The sequence below is a fragment of the Carettochelys insculpta genome, chromosome 3 (assembly GCF_033958435.1).
Source record: "Carettochelys insculpta isolate YL-2023 chromosome 3, ASM3395843v1, whole genome shotgun sequence".
NCBI classification, from domain to species: Eukaryota; Metazoa; Chordata; order Testudines; family Carettochelyidae; genus Carettochelys; species Carettochelys insculpta.
The window spans coordinates 140,184,687-140,203,391 of NC_134139.1; the positions used below are offsets into that span (position 1 = coordinate 140,184,687).

Below are 18,705 nucleotides of genomic sequence, written 5' to 3' on the forward strand. Positions count from 1 at the left end.
TCCATCTCGTTCAGTGTGTGGCTTGAGGCCTTACTTACTGCTCTGAAGACAGAGTTGTTAATTTCCTCTTGGGCTTTTCTCTGGGGTTATCATTGTAGTGCCTCAGCATGTGGCTACGCTTTCCAGAAGATCAGCTCCTTCGGGTCAGTCATCCAGGGTTTGATTTAGTGTGCTTTCTGAAGACATGCTAAATTGAACAATCGGGGCCCTGGTATGCCTCATTGTCAAGGAGAAAGGGAGGTTGACAGGAGAAACTCCACCTATGTACTTGTCACAGCTGAAATTGCTTATCTTAGATGGATTTATTTTGGTCTAGTGTAGGCCTGGCGAGAAGGGCTTCAGAAATATTAACTTCCCTTCACAACACTCCAGTGAGGTGAGTGGCTACTGAGACAGAAAATAAGAACAAACATTTTGGGTTCTTAATTTGAGATCCTTAGGACCTGATTTTTCGCCTGCTTTATTATATAGTACTTTATATGTTCAAATCATAGCTCCCATTGACCTCAGTTGCTGCTGTGAATGTGCAGATCTTTTATAAATCAGACCTCAGGTCTTAAGTCAGGTGCGCAGAAAATGAGAAACATGCAATTAGTGCATCGCGCAGGAGCTCTTTTGCAGAGACAGGGAGATAATTCAACTGCCTTAGCCAACAGAGCATGCCCACTCTTTTTGCGGTCCCCCCCTCCTTACCTACGTACTTCAGCACCGAATGAGTTAGGGTCCTACAGACACCTCCTCCTCCATTACGCAACCATGATTCAGTCCCAAAGCTAGTCTGTCCCGTGCACTGAGTAAGGGAGGGGGTCCATTGGTGGGGGGGATGTATGGCTGCAGCTACACTAGCAAGCTCTTCTGAAAATTTTTCAAAAGAAGGGGGCTCTTTCGAAACATCCTGTGGAGTGTCTGTGCACACAAAGCATTCTTTCAAAAGTAAATTGGAAGAACGCGGTGCTCCTTTCGAAAGCACTCTTCCACTTCCATTTCAGGGCTCTTCGTTCAAAAGAGCAGTCCTCCTGGCACCTGATTTTTTGATCCCTTTCCTGCTCTTTTGAAAGGGGAGGGGTTGTGTGGACTCTCTCTTTCAAAAGAACAGATTACTCTTTTGATCTGCTTTTTTGTGCGTGGACACACTCTTTTGGAAGGGCTTCTTTCAAAAGATCTCTGTAGGGTATACGTAGCCTCCCTGACTGCGTAAATAATGTACCACTATGCATACATATATGGGGTCCGAATTAATGTGGGAAAGCAAACTTAAGTGGAGTGTTGTGGCATCATATTGACACCCACATGGGCATCTGCAGGTTTGAAATCTTTCTCTCTGTGGCAGGGACCTTTGCCACTTGCTCTAAGAGAAGAACGGACAGCAATTAGTAGGTGCACACCCTCTGTCAGTCACCTCTAAAGGGATGAGACTTGTACTTTTCAGTGGGTTTCCACAGATGATGCTGACAGCAGAGGAGTTGTAAGCCTCAGCTCTCATGGGTTCTGTTCCAGGCTCTGCAGGGGAGTGTTCTCTAGCGGTACAGACTCTTCAGCCTGTCTCCGCCAAGTTGGATCCCTTTTTGCCCTTATCTAGCCTGTCTGACTTGTATCTGGTTCATTCCTGTCTCTTCCCCACCCCTTGCCACCCCCACTTGGTTTCCGTTCCTCAGCTTTCTCGTTCTAGTGCCAGTCTCCTTACCCAGCCATCGTATTCTCCCCCAGTTCTTTGTATCTGGTCATCTTGCTCAGCCAGTCCCACTCCCCACCCTTTCAGCTCCTTATTCTGTATGTGTTTCATGCTTCCCCCTCCCCCATGCTCCCAGGCTTTTCATCCAGTTTGTCTCCCTGTACCAGTCACTTGGCCCAATCAGTCCCAGTTCTCCCCGTGTCCCTAGTTCCTTGTCAGACTTGTTTCTTCACTCCTCACTACCCCACCTCTGGTTCCTACTCCCAATCTTCTTGTCAAGTTAATTCCCACTCCTGCCATCTCTCTGTCCCTTACAGGGTGTTTCCTCCTCCATTCCCCTGCCCACCCCCAGTTTGAAAAATGGTGAATATAAGCACATGAATTTCTTAAAAAGCAAAACAAATCAAACCTGGCTCGAGCAGACAGCTGTCACGGAAAATTTCAGTCCCAGCTGTTGAGTTTGCATAGTTGTAAGCAGCTAAATACAGAATCTTATACTGGGAATCGTCAGGCAACTTTAATAATAGACTGTGCTGCCCAGCACCACCACCACAGTAAGTGGAGCTTAACTTTCACCTTTCTGATGTTTAATTCATGGCAGCCATATGGTTGTGATGACACAAAGCACCTTGTGCCTTCTGGAAAACAGAACTGCTTTAGCTGTAGATCTTTATTTCACAAGTCCATATCTCTTGGGTTAATTCACTAACAGTATTGATTGAGGTCACCACAGTACAGTCACTGTAGTTATTGCACTGCAGTGTCTTGGCAGCATTATTTTCTGAATTTTGAAATGAAAACTCCTCAATGCAGGTGTGCATCTCATTTTACTTTCTTTTGTTTTCCTGAGTGTAGGCACATCGTCTTGCTCAACTGAGACTGCTTTATTAGCTCGTGAAAAATGTCTGAAATTTTTATGCGAGAAACTTTGCACTATTGTTGAGCTTACTGAATGTCAGAAGGATGAACTGAGGATTTACGACAGAACAAAAGAGAGAGAATTTATATGGAAGGAAAATTTCATGGGAATCCATCCATTTTTTATACCAAGAGGCAAGTGTGTTTGTGGGGTGGGAAACACTCATCCCATGTTTTGTTTTTCATGACTTACCTGGGCTAGGGCTAGTCCTTGCCATGTGGGGAACTACACTGTACTCCATAATGTGTTCTAAAAACCAAGCCAACATCTTTTCTTTTTATAAAAGTGCTGTGGAGAATTTCCGTCATTTTTAGAAAGCTACATCTGTAAGTACATTTATTTTTTTAATACTGTAACTTGATAAATGCTTCAGACATATTTCACTTCATCTGACCTCAGTTTTGGAGTGTAATGATGTGTCTCTTCTTGCTCAGATCCAGGCCTGCCAACAGGGACAGAGGGAGGTGCAAGGGGGCGATTACCTTGGGTTTCTTTGAAGCACTGCTCCACCACTGCACACAGCTTTGGGGCAGAGGGTGGGGGGAAGAAGGGCAGCACCACGGTCCTGGCAGTGGTGCTAAGGGCTGACTGCTGTAGGCCCCAGCTCTTCTGCCCTGGGCTGTGCCCCTTCCAAAGGTACAAAGCTAGGTTCCCCTCTCACCTTGCCCCAGGGCGGCTATCAGTCCTGCTGATCTGATCAGCTGCTAGCTTTGAGCCAACATCAGTGCTCACCTTTAAAGGCAAGGGAACCTAGATATTCTTACTGTGCAGTATTTGGACCATTCTGATCATAGGCTGGTTACAGCAATAAGACCTCTTTCCCACTTAAACGTTGATACCGTGTGGTCCAAACTTCCTTTCCCACCCCACTGTTGTCAGTGCATCCCGTCTGTACGCAGGCGAACTGAGGGATGATGCAGTACTGGTGATATTGATGCCAGTTTGATTGTGGGATAGTTTCTCCAATATTGTGCTGCAGCTATAATGAAGTCTGAAAGCCTTGTCTTCAAGTGCCGCCTCTTCATGTAGAGAATCTAGACCAGTAGTTCATTTAAAAAAAAAATTGGACAGCCTGGTATATTATATTCTACTATGTTTGGTTACAGCAAGCTGATATGGAAGATTGTGTGTACAAAGTAGATGGAAAATGTTCTGGATTGGGGATTATTAGTGTCTGCTTATGGACAAACTAGATGAGTTGTGGCCGACAGCCAACAAGATACCAAAACTGTATGAGTTCACCAGGTGTCTTGCTGCTGCTGCAAACTCTGAGTTTTGGTCAGTTGTTGAGTGAAACTGTTCTCTCGGCTTTTGTCAAACAAGCAGTCATGAGGCTCTTGTATAAGAAACCATTTCTTGACACTGGTAGTCCTATGAATTACCGTTTGGCTTTGAGTAGGATGCCAGGCTTGGCCTGGAGTTTCCTGGAATTGGCATCAATCTCCCAGTTCCTGCTGAAAGCAATTTGGAGATTTTAATAGGATATTTTTTAAAAATGACATTAAATCACGTTAAGGGGAAAAATTCTCCTGACATGGCTTCAGAATTCATACCCCTTGTTTGGAGCCTTTTTGTAGGTAAAAGTGATTGAGAAGGTTTTGAGGAAGCAGCTCTAGTGGTGTTTTGAAACTTCTAATTTCCTTGACCCCCAAGGTTTTATTTCACTGAATGATAGTGTCGGTCTGCATGGGTTTTCTTGGCTTATGGATCTGTTGGTGATCCACTAAGTTCAGCTGTCTGTTCGGTGACTTTATTAAACCTGTTGGTTAGTTTTCCTGTACTTAGAGCAGAATCGCACGGAGCTGTCTATGAACTGTGGAAGGAGTAAATGGTGGGGATGTTTAGTACTTTCTCTGTCCTTTCTGAGAAGTCCAACAATAACGTTTAGGGAGATGGCTTGTCGTCCTGTGGCATTTTCATATGCGACCTTTCAGGGTTTCATCTTGAGATCATCTCTTCTCCCTCTCCTTTGTTCAAACTCTCTCATGGGAGAAGGGTGGATTTCATGTTGAATTCTGCGGACCATGAGGATTTGTGATTCTTTCTGTCCACAGAATATGGGGTGTCACTAAGATCAGTGGGATGTTTACACAAAGATCAAAGCAATTACTTAGTAACTGAACTCGTATTTATTCAGCACATCATTGGCACATGCTGCATCTTTGACAAAAGAAAGTCTGCTCCTGTTTAGGCCACAGTTAGTTCTGTTGTTTTATTTGTTGTTTTCTTTATCTTTTTCACTCTCCTTCAGTGTACTTCCTCTGGTCTTCCTGCATTTTCTTCCTGAAGCAGCTCTTAATGCCTTTTTTCCCTCAAAGGCTTTACAACCCTCCTTTTGCTGTTCCATTGGCTAAAATGATCAGCACTGGGATAATTAATGTTGACGTTGTAGTATGGTCATAGTGCTTTAAAGTTGACAAGTCTAGTCAAGTTAATAGTGGTATCTTTTTAAAATAATACTAAATTTCTCATTTAAAAATAGTTACAATTAAATCTCATCACAAACACACACATTTATAGTCTCAAAAAAATGAGTTATTGGCTTTAGTCTGTCCAGCCTACCTACTAGCTCTTGTTTCTTGAAAGTTCTGGGCTTTCAGTTCTGGTACTCAGCAGATTAAAAATTAACGTGCAAAGAAAGACACAAGCTAGATAGGATTGTTATTGTTCTGTGCTTAAGTGGTGGTGGATCTTGGTCAAGCATGGCAGAAGACTTAAGCCAATGCCTTAAAGAAGGGGGAGACAATATATAGGAAAAGACAGACAACAGAGGAAGGAACAGTGAAATGGACTGGAAGAGCACACAGAGCTTCCTGTTTTCGCCCACATTTTGGCCACGGGAAAGCTATCATGGCTTCTGGGCATAAGAAAGATCCTGTTGTGGAATATTGTGAAGAAATTCATTTCCTGGATAAAAAAGAAAATGTGTCAAGTGTAAGAGTGCAAGAAGATCACAATGAAATGTGGATATGGCTGAGGTGGATTAACATGGCACCTGGCTGATCGGTTTCCTGGGTCCCACGAGCGGTGGGGAGATGGGAACAAGGCTGCCCCCTTGTTCCTGGTTTCCTGCCACTGTAGGAGCCAGAAAACCTCTCTTTAACACCCAGGATGCCATCTGGAAGTATCTCAGGCTGAATGGGAGGAGGATTGGGCCCAAGTAGGAGGAGTTTGAATGTAACTAGTTTTTTGAGTGTGTTATGATTAGCTGGTGTGTGTTATATATTTTGGTTTAGTAATTAACTTAGGTCTGTTTTCAATTGCAGTCACTTAAATCGTACTTTTTATACTCAATAAAAGCAATTTTGTTGATTATCAAGCCCAGAGTAAAGACTTCTTACCTGACAGGGAGCTGCCACCATGCATGTCCCTTGATTGATAAAGAGGGCAAACTTACCAACTTTACACATGTAAAGCTTTCATATAGAGTAATGTGGATTTATCTGGGATTCAGGTTCTCATTGCGAGGCTGTGCTCCTGGACTACTGTTAGCAGCTTTATAGCTGAGCCCTCCCAAAACTGAGCTGGTTCTCTGTCTCTGTTCTGCTGAGGTGCTGTTACCCCAACTTTGTGCCTTGTCTTGGGGAGACCAGAGCTTCTGGCCCAGCAGGACAGGGTGGTAGGGTGCCCCAGAGAGCAGGTTTGCGAGCTCAGTGGCATGACCAGCCCAAGAGGTGACCATCCAAAGGGGATCCCTGTGATCAAATCCATCAGTTACATAATCTTGGGAAAAGTTGTGCATGATTTACTTTCTAATAGGAAAACTGTCATCCAAAAGGGGGAAAATCCTTCTTTCCTAGGGGAGAAAATATCAAAATCCTTCAAAAAGGATGATGAGTAATATCTTACATATGTGAGAAATGATAGTTTTACTATTGAAATTGCAGTGAAGTCTAAAGGTGGTAGTCTCTGATGGACCAGGAGCTTAACGCTCTCTCTAAGTTGTGTTCTATACCCAGAAAAAGGAAAATTGTAGCCTAACAGAGCACTTAGGTTTGGTTTGGAAAACTAGCAATGTGTGAACAGATCCATAAAGCTCCTATAACAGATGGGGCCAATATTTTTAAAAAGCTGCATCTGATTTTATATCTGTGGCCTGTTACAAGCCAGAGCATTTTACAGACTTGATTTTCAGACCCCAGCCTACACTCTGGTTCATGAATGCCTACAAGTTTTGAAACTTCAGGTCCAAAAAACATTGCAAAGTGCATGCACAGGTGTTTGTGTATGTCTGCAAAATTATTCATGCATGAATAAATGGAGACAAATGGGCTAAGGTGGAACTAACCAGGCATTAAATATGTGAGGGTAAATGTTTGATGCATAATTTAGTTACTGGTCTGTATTCAATCATGCACTGTGGAAGGGTGAAAAGGTGGTAGTTACATTAATAGGTCTTTAGAAAATGTGGTCTAAAATATTCTAAACATCTGCAATAGTCTGTGGTTTAAATTTTGTTTTGCTTTCTTTTCATCTTAGGCCCTGTTTTTCAAAGGAACAGTGTTTCAGATTATGCTTTAAATGCCGGAACTACAGGAATGAACGCACAAAGGCTGTTAAGAGCCTTGCAGCTTAACAAACCTATTCTCTTGGAGGGGTCTCCAGGTGTGGGCAAGACCAGTCTAGTAGCAGCATTAGCAAAGGCTTCTGGAAATTGCCTTGTTCGAATCAACCTGTCTGAGCAAACGGTAGGGTAAAAGGTTACTCTGGTAACTGACTTGCTTGAATAGTATGCATACAGATTCATAAAATATTGTTTCAGTTTATTTTATGAAGCATGAGTGGTTTACACTTGTAAACTCAGATGCTGAGTTTCCAACTTCCCATACCAGTCTTGATATTAGACTGTTGAGCAATGGAATGTTATGAAAAAGCAGAGAGTTGCTGCTGCGTCCAGAAAAATCTGCACTGTGCTAATTACAATGTGCAAATCATCACATAAACTTCATATAGCTTGACTCCTGCAAAGTGTTTTTGAAAGACTTAAGACTGTGACTATACTAGAGCTTAAGTCAATATAAGTTGCATTGCTCGGGGTGTCAGTTACTTACCCACTCACTGATATTTATTCCAGTTTAAAGGCAGAGTGGACCCTGTAAACCTCTGCCAACATAGCTTCCGCTGCTTGTTGTGGGTGCATTAATGAAGTTGATGGGAGAGCTGTTTCCCATTTGACTCAGAACAGCTGCACTAAGAACATAGATGCAGCTGTGCTGCTATGAATAGTTTAGTGTAATCATAGGGCAGCGCTACACAATGGGGGAAAAATTGATCTAAGTTATATTAATAGCTCAAGTTGGTGCACTTAGCTCTTACTGCAGCATCTACTTCACATGGGGTTGACAGGAGAAACTCTTGAGTCTTCTTACTCTTCAATTCCAGTAGAGTTTTGAAGGGAGTGGGAGAGTGATTGGTGATGGATTTAATGGGTCTTCACTAGACCTGCTAAGTTGACCCCAGTGGACTAGTCACTGCATTGTTGATCCACCCAGGCATGTAGAGAAGCTTGTAGCCTTTTTTAGAGACTGCCATTTGTGTCCTTACATTGTTTTGTTGAATACCGTATTTAGTTACTGAAGCCTGAATATGGAAAATGTAGGAGGACACCTTTCAACTATCACTGATTTTAAGTGCAAACATAGATCTTAACTTTTAAACAATTAGCCAAAATGTCAAGCAAGCTTGGAATTTAGTAACCTTTTATGTAATTTTGTAATTCTTTGCTTTCTCCCTTTTTCCAAAAGGATGTGACAGATTTGTTTGGGACAGACTTGCCTGTGGAAGGTGGAAATGGGGGAGAATTTGCCTGGCGTGATGGACCTCTGCTTGCAGCATTAAAGGGTGGACACTGGATTTTATTAGATGAGGTGAATGCAAGTCTGGCACCCCAATACAATGGGAGTATTTAGGAAAGGAGAAATGGTGATTTAAGTGTTCAGGCTAAAGTTTTTGCAAACTGCTAAATGACGTGCTTGGAAGGGCTTAAATCATCTTTGAAAATGAGATATAGGCTTCTAATTCCACTGACTTTATTAACCTGACAGAACATTTAATCTGAGGGTTTAGGAGTAGCATGAAAATAGTTCAGAATGAGAAATGCTTGAAAACCGAACAAAAAAAACACTGCACTTACTAGCTCAGTGCCATAATATGGGACATGTTAGCTGTGTACAACCATGTATGAACCAATGTGTTTGGACATTTTTTGGACAGGCAAGGAAAGCTGAATCACATTTGTGTTTAAATTACAGCCTGCTAAAATAGAGGCCACTTTTAAGCAGCATTATTTTATCTTCTTTCCTTTTTTCAAATAGTTGAATTTGGCTTCCCAGTCTGTATTAGAAGGACTAAATGCCTGCTTTGACCATCGAGCAGAGATATACATCCCAGAATTAGGGATGAGTTTTCATGTGCAACACAAGAAGACAAAGATCATTGGATGCCAGAATCCCTACAGACAAGGAGGAGGAAGAAAAGGTCTGCCCAAGTCCTTTCTTAATAGATTTACACAGGCAAGTCATGCGTTCATTTCAGGATATGCTGAGATTGGCTGCTCTCCCCCAACTCCTTCTTGTGATGAAACTCAGCTTGACACAACATAAATTCCTCCATATGTTTTTGGTCCTACAGGTGTATATTGATCCACTTTCAGCTGCAGATATGGAGTTCATTGGGAATACTCTGTTTCCTGCCATCGACAAAAATATTATTGCTAAAATGGTTGCTTTCAATAACAAGGTGACGTATTCATGACTGAGATTTGTAGTAGAGTGAAGAGTTGTTTTAAATAGAAGGAATGAGTGAAGTTTTTTTTTTTTTTAAAAAGCATAGAAGGATGATAATACTAACAGGTGAGAATGAAAAATAATTGTTTTCTTTGAGCATGGGCTAAACATTAGGGGAAACGGAAGCTTTATCTTTACTAAACTGAGTTACCTTTCTGTTTCTGGACTTTCCTCCATTGTTTATCATAGCATGCTGCAGGAATATAATGTCGTAAAACTAGAAATTTTGAGCAGTAGAGACTATTGAGAGGTACACAGTGTATTTTTAATACATTTGGGTTGCAGTAAAAAGAGAGGACTTAAATGGACAAATCCTTTCCAGCAGTAGAGAGAACTGACAGTCAAAAATTTAATATATTTTAATAAGTATTCAGTAGCTTCTAAGGTATTGTGCCTCAAAACATAAGAGCATTGTACTTAGGGCTTCAGGCCTGATGTTGTGCACATTATTGTCCTAAACCTTTTCAATTTTGCTTTTCCTGAATCCACAGTAATAGATTTTGAAATTAGACTTATTTGAATTAGACATATTGCAGAAAAAAATCCCTTCATTTGAGGGTGGACTGGTCTACAAAGATAAGATTTTTGGCATACTTGTTGAGTTGCCTCTAAAACCTGTAAGCCCTATCCGAGGATACTGAAAGGAAAGGAAGACGCCTACTCCTCAGTTCCACTAAAATTGACGTTGTGGAAAAGTGTACTGAATGAATTTTATCTGAGGTGGCTTTTCTTTTGCAACAACAACTGTGTGGTGGGTAGATAAAGTAGACACACTTTTCTTGGCTTTAAAGGATGAAGAGATGAAAGAATATATATTGTGTGTGGGCTTGGTTGTATTCATTTTTATTTTTATATAATTCTGCAAGACAATATCTATGTTTCAGACTTCTTTCAGTTTTTATCAAATTTTCACAGTTGAGAGAATTTATGGCAGGGTTGATTAGTTAATGATTATTAGTTAAGGACTGTGAATGTTGCAGTTCAGAAAGTTAAACCTTTATTAGCTATATAAGTTAAAACACAAACCATCAACCTCACATACCAAAATAGACAGAGTAAACAGCCTTCAACCAAACTGCAGTAAATTCTCAAGGAGCATTTTTCTTTCTTTGCTTAGCTGTAGATATCAGTTATTTATGGAAGTAGTTCTGTCAGTTTGCGTGTGTACAGTGAAATTGATGTTTACTTGATATTAATCCTTCAAGCCCAATTGCTTGGTTTATGTAGAATTATTTTCTGGTGTGGTCTCACTGAAAGAATATTAGCAGATTGCAAAAGTGAGTTCATTCAACAACTAAGATATTAGGGCATTAGGAGATGAGACCACCTTCATGTTGGGTGAGCAGAATCTGGTGGCAACAGACCCCAAATGGCTCTTGAGAACAAGAGTGAGGTGAACAGGGCTCCTAACTCCTCTTGGCAATGTTTCCTATGTCAGGTGAGCAGAGCTTAGTGCCACAGGCCCACTTGGCTTTCAGGAATATTTCAAGAACTGCATTTGTGAGTGGAGTAACGATTTTGAACTGCTGCTTTCTGCAGATTGATCAAGAGGTTATGGCTCAAAAGAAGTGGGGACAGAAAGGAGGACCCTGGGAATTCAACCTGCGTGATCTTTTCCGCTGGTGTCAGCTGATGCTTGTTGACCAGTCACCAGGATGCTATGATCCAGGTCAACATGTATTTTTGGTCTATGGTGAAAGAATGAGAACCAAAGACGACAAAGAGAAGGTGAGCTGTACATCCTCACTCCCTGTTCCTTACCTGTTATAAAATATTTCCTGTTATCTAAATTCAATATATTTGACAGTTTTCTTGTAGAAATTGTGTTGCACAAAAAGGCAAATATTCAGGCAACCATCATATGTCTGTTCCTACTTCCGTTTTGCAACACCTGTTGTAAGACCGTGGTTCTCAAATGTATACGATCACTTCCCCTCCTGTTCCCCCATCCTACTTTGTGTCTGTTGTCGTTTACCCCCTCTACCCCAACTCCCACCATACAAGTACGTATACAGACTCTCAGCTCTGAAGGCACAGTGGAGAGTGGCATCTGCTGGTCGGGGCCCACTGTGAAGGCAGCGTCACTGCCAGCAGCAGCACAGAAGTAAGGCTGGCATATAGTATTGCCTGGCCACCCTTACCTTTCAGTTTCTGCTGGCAGCGGTGCTCTCGTCAGAGCTGGGCAGCTGCTGATCAGAATCCACCATGCTCTGGGCATCCAGCTTGGAATGCAGAGAGGCTTCTCACCCCTCACCACCATACATTCCATTCCCCCGTTTCTCTCCCCTTTCCTTCCCCAGTCTGAGAACCTCTGATGTAAGAAATACAATAAAGCCCATAAATCTGGAAGAATGCAGCAACAAAGGACTTTGACAAGGGCAAAACGGTAGTACAACCTTTCTCAGGTCATCTCTTAAATGAGTGTTACTGAAAAATATGCAGTCTTATGGAATGACCTGAACTTCGTGACTGGGCAGGGACCCATGTTGTGAGTTGGGGAGGAGAGTTAGTCATGGCCTGTGGATCTACAGATTGAGTAACAGTTGGCTGACAGCAGTGGGAAGGGAGGATGAGTTACCTTTGTTAACTTTGCAAGGTTGTTGGTTTTTCCCCACTGGCTTTCTCTTTGGTTTCTGCATTCTTTACACACATTATCTTTAATGTGAATGTGTTGTACAGTGTCACCCGTTTTTATGTTTTGCCACCATCTACCACTGCCCTTCTGCCAGCTTGTATTAGCTTTATTGAGCTGTATGTCTTCTCCCACTTCACTGTGCCTTTGTTCACATCACTCCCTATGCTTGAACCAGTCTGTCTTGTCATATGCCAAGCAAACTCACTTTCTTACTTTAAGTTCCCTCTAAAACTCATTTATTTTGCCAAAACAAAAAAAGGCAGGCCTGTAGCACTTTAAAGACTAATAAAGTAATTTGTTAAGTGATGAGTTTTTGTGGGACAGACTCAGTTCTTCAGATCTGGAAAATTCTGTATTTTCCAGATCTGAAGAAGTGGGTGTCTCCCACAAAAGCACATCATCTAATAAATTATCTTGTTAGTCTTTAAAGTGCTACAGGCCTGCCTTTTTTTGTTTTATGAAGAGAGACTAACATGGCTACCTCTCTCTGACTATTCATTGATTTTTGGTTAGCGTTCCACTGCCCAGACTCCTCCTGCTTTCTCTCTAATATTCCTTTTATTTTTCTCATTACAATTTAAACAGTTTTAACCAACAGCCTAGATTTGAAAATGATCAAACACTAAGACTAAACTCGTGTAACATACAGCTATTTTGATCATGTTGCCTCTGTGTTTCATTCTTCTCTCCTCTCCTTGATCTGCACTGTGTATTTTTAAGAAGCTTTAGTGACTGGTTTCTTTGCCTGTACTCAATTAGAGAAGAGACTTACTGGTAGTATAGAGTTGCTGCTTATTATGTTCCATGTTCTGTGACAGGAAGTCATGGTCTGCTAAGTCTGAAGGACTTGCGAGGTTGTTGATGTGTGCTGTTAAACAATTGCATCATTTCACTACTGGATGACATGATTCTTTGAACAGTGAATGAGTTGCTAAACTGCTTTTGGCTAGTTTGCAGTGCAGATTTCTATGGAAATAACACACAGTTCCCATGCTGTAGAAATCTGGACTGATCATCTTTTTAAACTTCTTTTGACTCTTTTAGGTCATTTCCATATTCAAGGAAATTTTTGGCCAGAATTCTAATCCATATCGGGGAACCAGACAGTTCCACATCACTCCTTATAATGTTCAGGTGAGAGAAATTAAAAACAGGTTTTTTATCACCCTAAATTGTAAACCTTTTCCCTTCCCGGGCCTCCCATTCTCCCCATTAACATACTTACGTTTTTTTTAAATTCTTTCTAGATTGGCTACTCAGTTCTCCCTCGTGGCAACTATATTCCTCTGCCTTGCAGACATCTGTCTCTTTTACATCACTCCCTGCAGTCTCTCGAGCCCATAATGAAATGTGTACACATGGGCTGGATGGTAATATTGGTGGGTCCTGCAGCTGTTGGGAAGACCAGCCTTATTGAACTTCTGGCACACCTGACAGGTCATCGATTAAAGGTTATGGCAATGAACAGTGCTATGGATACAACTGAACTTTTAGGTGGATTTGAACAGGTAAATATTTTGGGAGTGGGAGGTAGTTTATGCAACTATATATAATAGTTGCGACATGAGAGCAAATGCTGTGAATAGAATCTGTGAAGTGTGGATCCCTGTGTATTCTCTTCTTTCTCCTTTTATATCCTTGTACTCTGGGTGGTGCATAGGTCATCTACAGATCTCCCCCACTTCACTCTGTCTCGGGACAAAACTTTTAGCTGATCCCAGGAGTACCCTAGTTGTTGTTGTCTTTCAGTCTCAGTAGATCTTTATGTTGCCAGAGGTCTTCCTCTTTTGTGTTTTCCTTGTGGGTTCCATTTGGGAGCTTGGCAGGCTGTGCTGGCTGATAGTTTTCTGAGAGTGTGGCCCAGCCATCCTCGCTTTCTTCTCTTGATTTGAACCACTTAATGTTGTAGGTTGATGTCATTTGGCCATGGCAACACCTGCTGGAGAAAGTGGAGAGTGCTGTGAGGACACTCATAAGAGACAGTCTCCTTCTGACTGACCTCTGTCTTGATGATGCTGAAATTGTATTGCGTGCGTGGAGCAGCTTCATCCTTAACTTCAAACCCAAATCTGTGGGTGAAGGGAGTAGAAATGTCACAACTGACCTGGTGAATAAACTGGAGGGAATACTTGCACTTGTCCAGCGCCTAAACAACAAAATCAATTCTTACTCAAAAGCAGGTATGTACAGAGCTTATTTGAAATCAAAGCCCTGAAAATTAAATATTTCAGGTGAAGACATTTTTGCGGCAAGTTATAGATCTAATGAAATGTTGAGAATGATTTCTGGTTTTTCATTGATGCTACAATGAAATTCTGCATATGCAACACACAGGTCATCCTTTAGAAAGGTTCTTTATTCATGGTTTTGTCAGATTTGTTACTATTCAAATGTACTATGGGTACGGCTCAGTAGTCATCGTGTACTGGATATTTTATAAATTCATAATGAGAGGCGGCTCCTTCTTCAATGAGCTTTATAATCAAGAATCCCAGAAGTTTCCTGAGCTTAGTATGGGTGGTCTCCTCTGCCAGTGTGGAGGTCATGGCAGGCAAAATAATTTCATGTAACAAATAAAAGGAGGGAAAGGGAACTACTGGATTAAATGGACAACAGTAAATCTGCCCAATTCAACATTATAACCAATTACAAAGGTAAACTGAGAGACATTCAATAGCAGTTGTGTTGATAACAGAGGCTTGATTTTACGAGTAAAATATTGTTGCATGTAAGACTATTTTATGATTTTCCTCTCCACGGATTTTTACCACCGTTTTCCAATTCTAGTGGCCAAAGCTCCAAAATTATAGTCAGTGGTTATGGAGGTAGTTGGCATTATTGTCTTGCCCCTCTGAAAAGGTGAACTTGAGGATGTTTGTTCTTAGTTTGTGTCTGGAAAATAAAGTGGACACACAATCATCAATTCCAGGAAGGTGATGAATTTTGAACAATCCTGTCAACTGCCTTTTTCCAGCATTTAATGGAAGTGCAACATTAGTATCAACTCCATCCTCTGTGTTATATGTGGTAGACTTTAAATTCCAAATCTTGCAACCCTATCCACTCTGGCAAGACCCTACATCCAAGTAGATCTTGGGCACATGGATGAAAGGGCTCAAATTACGTAGTCTTCCAGTATGGAGGAAATTTGAAATCCAGCAGTGGCTCATTTGGTTTACCCACTAAACTCTTAGCTAGTCACTCCACGTGAAATGAAGATTGTCTTGATCAATAACAGAAGCAGTGAGTACAGGATGTGTTCTGTTTCAGAGTTTTCCAGAATACTGGAAGAATTTCGGCATTTCAGGCTGCAGCTTGTTCGGTCTGTGGATGGTAACAGTCATGGCACTTTTGAATGGGTTGATGGAATGTTGGTTCAGGCATTACGGTCTGGGGACTGGCTTTTAATGGACAATGTAAACTTCTGCAAGTAAGAACAAACAGTTTCATTTTTTCAGCCCATAAACCTCCCTCTGCCTCCCTGATTCACTTGGCGTTTTAGTCTTCCAGAAATGTTTTAGTTTGTTGGCTTTTAATAGCTATAATGTAATTTAAGCTAACGGTGAAAGGAAAGACACTCTGCCATCTTAAAATGCCCAAACATAGGTACAGTGTCCTCTTCCAGCTGCATTGATTCACTTCAGCTTTTCATCTTGGGGCTATAGTACTTGGATTAACTGGTGGGTTGATGATAGAAGATGACTTGCAACTCATTTAAGCTTTCTTTTAAATATAGTCCGTCAGTGCTGGACCGCTTGAATGCTCTACTTGAACCCGGGGGAGTCCTTACCATGAGTGAGAGAGGTGTGGTAGATGGCAACACGCCTACTGTTGCCCCTCACCCGAATTTCAGGTGCTCCATTTGTTTAAAGTTGTGAAGCTCTTTTATGTTTTTGTTGGGATTTGCTTGAGAAACAAATTACGCTGGAGATAGCCAGGTTTCTGGAATTCCATGCAGCCACTGTTCAGATCGCCATGTATACCAATACCTGTGCCTCTCAAGAGAGGAAGAACAGCGCATTGGTTAAAGCGCCAGCATGGGAAGCCCCTGCTTTACCAGGGACAGCATTGCTACAATTGGGTGGTTTTCTACTGTCCTCTAAAATTTTTTCATGTCTAAATAGCCTTCTGAAGCAAAAATGCCTGGTACTAGTGAATGTCAATTACATATGAGCGCAGGAGGATTTGCATGTGTTCGTGGGTCTTTGCTGAATGGGTTTAATACCTCTTTCTGTCCAAACAGAGAGGCAGAATAGAGGCAGAAGTGTCCCTATCTGCAGTCTGATGGCTGTGCATGCACTCCACATACCTTGAACTGGAAGATTTTTGCTAGTAGCATCCATTGGTCTGCACTCATTGGCTCTCTTTTTGGTAAAGCCTCAGAATTTAAGTTCAGAAGGACCATCAAGATCATCTAGACTCACCTCCTCACTCACCCACACAGCAGGCCTGTAATAGACCCATGACTTTTAAATCATGATTATGGTTTAAATCATGATCAAAGACTGAGGGTATAAGAGGCAGGGCACACTGCCCACTTCTCAAGTTCTTTCTCTACTGTGCTCCAAAGCAGAAGTGAAGGAGGGCTGAAAGTAGAATACAGGCACAGAGATCTCAACTCAAGAGAATCTCTTTTTTTCGAGTGCTGGTTTCAATGGGTGTTTTGTTATGGATGACGGACAACACGGTTATGTTGGTGAGAGACACCAACTTTCAAGATTATGACTATGGTTATGGGAAGACTCTGGTAATGGAAGGAAGGTAACCATTTTTTCCTTCAGTATCTAACCCTTTATTAACATGATTTATTTGATAATTATATAGGCAGTGGCATTCTCTGCAGAGCAGACTTAATGGTTCTGGAGTGAGATCTTGATTATTTTATTGATCTGTTCTGAATATTTAACAGGCTTTTCCTTTCCATGGATCCTTTTCATGGGGAAATATCCAGAGCCATGAGGAACCGTGGAATTGAGATTTACATTCCTGGGGAAAGTGATGGGAATTTATTGGACAATCTGGATGTGAAGATGTTGCTGCATGGACTGGGCTTACTGGGAGATAGTGTATGTGATTCACTCATGGCCATACATTCAGAAACTAAAGAAATTGTAGCAGGTGAGACCAGCCCTCTTCATAGTTTGGTAACTACTCCCCATTTGGGCATTATATATCTTGTACAGCCCAAGGCTTGACACTGAACTTTAAGACTGGAGTATTTTTGTCCCTCCAGTGCTCATTATGTCCAGTTAGAGAGACAACGGCTTTTTTTAGTATAGTTATTTCTTTCATTCCCACTCTTTAAGGACTAGGTGTGAACTGTAAAGCTCAAGAGAACTCATCACACACTTAGAATTTTTCTTTACATTTAATCTGAGTTGTCCAAGAGTGGGGAGGTGGGTGCTTGTGAATGTAAATAAACCTATTCAGGGTGAAAATCAACACAGGAGAGAAGACGTGCACAAGACCCAGTGTATCACTCAAACCCCATGTAATAGTAAAGGCTAAAGTGGTATGGGATCCTTTGTACTGGTTTGAATTCCCTCCTTCTTGACCGATTGTGTCATGTCTGAAACATGCCTGTTTCCCTTGTCAACACCATCTACAAATTGATTTTTGTCAGAACTATACATATGAGAATTATAGTTGCATTTGGTGTAGGATGGGATTTTTTCATTTATTGTAATTTCTCTCAGTGCGTGGTTCTGTGGAAAAAGATGACTGAACAAGAAGAACAGGGAAACTGGAAATTTGGTTTCTGTTCCCATGTTTGACCTTGACCAGGTCACTTAGGCTGTGTCTATATGGCGGGTGCTATTTTGGGATGCAAAGGTATCCTGAAATAGCTGCCTGCATTTATGCAATGCACTTGTTGTCTTGAAAAACTTTGAGATAATGGGTGCGCTATTCAGGCATCCCTGTAAACCCATTGCATGAGGAGTACAGGAGTGCCTTGAAATAGGGCTTTATTTTGGCATGTGGTGCTGTTTAGACAGCCAAAATGGCCTATTTCAAACTGTACTCGTAATCGACATGATTTGTTTAGTGCAAATTGTGTAGCTTATTTCGAGGTTAGGGCACCATCTTGATACAGTCTCCAAGTGAAAAAAAAATCAGCTTAAAATTGAATCTGTATTAAGTTTTAATGGGCCTAGGATTTGAAGTAGGGGTGAGTGGGTGTGTGTGTAATGGAGATACACATCTCATAGCACTGGAAGGGGCCTTGGGATGTCATCGAGTCTAGTCCCCTGCCCTCTTGGCAGGACCAAGCACCGTCCTTGTTGTTGGGTTTTTTTTTTTTTTTAAATCTATTTGCCCCAGATCCCTAAATGGCCCCATCAAGGATTGAGCTCATAATGCTGGGTTTAGTAAGCCAATGCTGAAACCACTGAGCTATCTGTCCCCCCTTTTGTGCTTGTACAATCCCATTTTAAAGTGTTATTTCCCATATGGCTTGTCCATGGGAAACTAAAGTGTGACTGTACATCTGAGCCCAGGAAGCTCTCACTGTACACAAAATGCTATCAAATGCACTGAGTAACTAGGTTAAAAATAGACATTTCTCTACTGCTTCAGATACTGTAATTTTAGGTCTGTCTTGTGACAGATAAAATCATTTGCAGCAGAAGAGATTTTTGAATTGATGATGCTCCCATGAATTTCTTTTGGTGTCATTTTCTGTACTTGTAAAGTG

The 18,705-nt window shown here is 41.5% G+C and overlaps 1 protein-coding gene across 2 annotated transcripts in view; it reads left to right on the forward strand.

Annotated features, from left to right (window-relative positions):
• MDN1 (midasin AAA ATPase 1) overlaps positions 1 to 18,705 on the forward strand; it is a 165,535-nt gene that overhangs the window by 68,431 nt on the left and 78,399 nt on the right. For both annotated transcript variants that reach the window (XM_074990884.1, XM_074990885.1), the window contains exons 35-46: positions 2,528 to 2,725; positions 7,071 to 7,279; positions 8,336 to 8,458; positions 8,906 to 9,103; positions 9,222 to 9,329; positions 10,916 to 11,104; positions 13,056 to 13,145; positions 13,259 to 13,519; positions 13,921 to 14,191; positions 15,282 to 15,441; positions 15,748 to 15,864; positions 16,921 to 17,129. In XM_074990884.1, the coding sequence (XP_074846985.1) occupies positions 2,528 to 2,725; positions 7,071 to 7,279; positions 8,336 to 8,458; positions 8,906 to 9,103; positions 9,222 to 9,329; positions 10,916 to 11,104; positions 13,056 to 13,145; positions 13,259 to 13,519; positions 13,921 to 14,191; positions 15,282 to 15,441; positions 15,748 to 15,864; positions 16,921 to 17,129 (2,133 nt within the window). The remainder of the gene's footprint in view (positions 1 to 2,527; positions 2,726 to 7,070; positions 7,280 to 8,335; positions 8,459 to 8,905; positions 9,104 to 9,221; positions 9,330 to 10,915; positions 11,105 to 13,055; positions 13,146 to 13,258; positions 13,520 to 13,920; positions 14,192 to 15,281; positions 15,442 to 15,747; positions 15,865 to 16,920; positions 17,130 to 18,705) is intronic.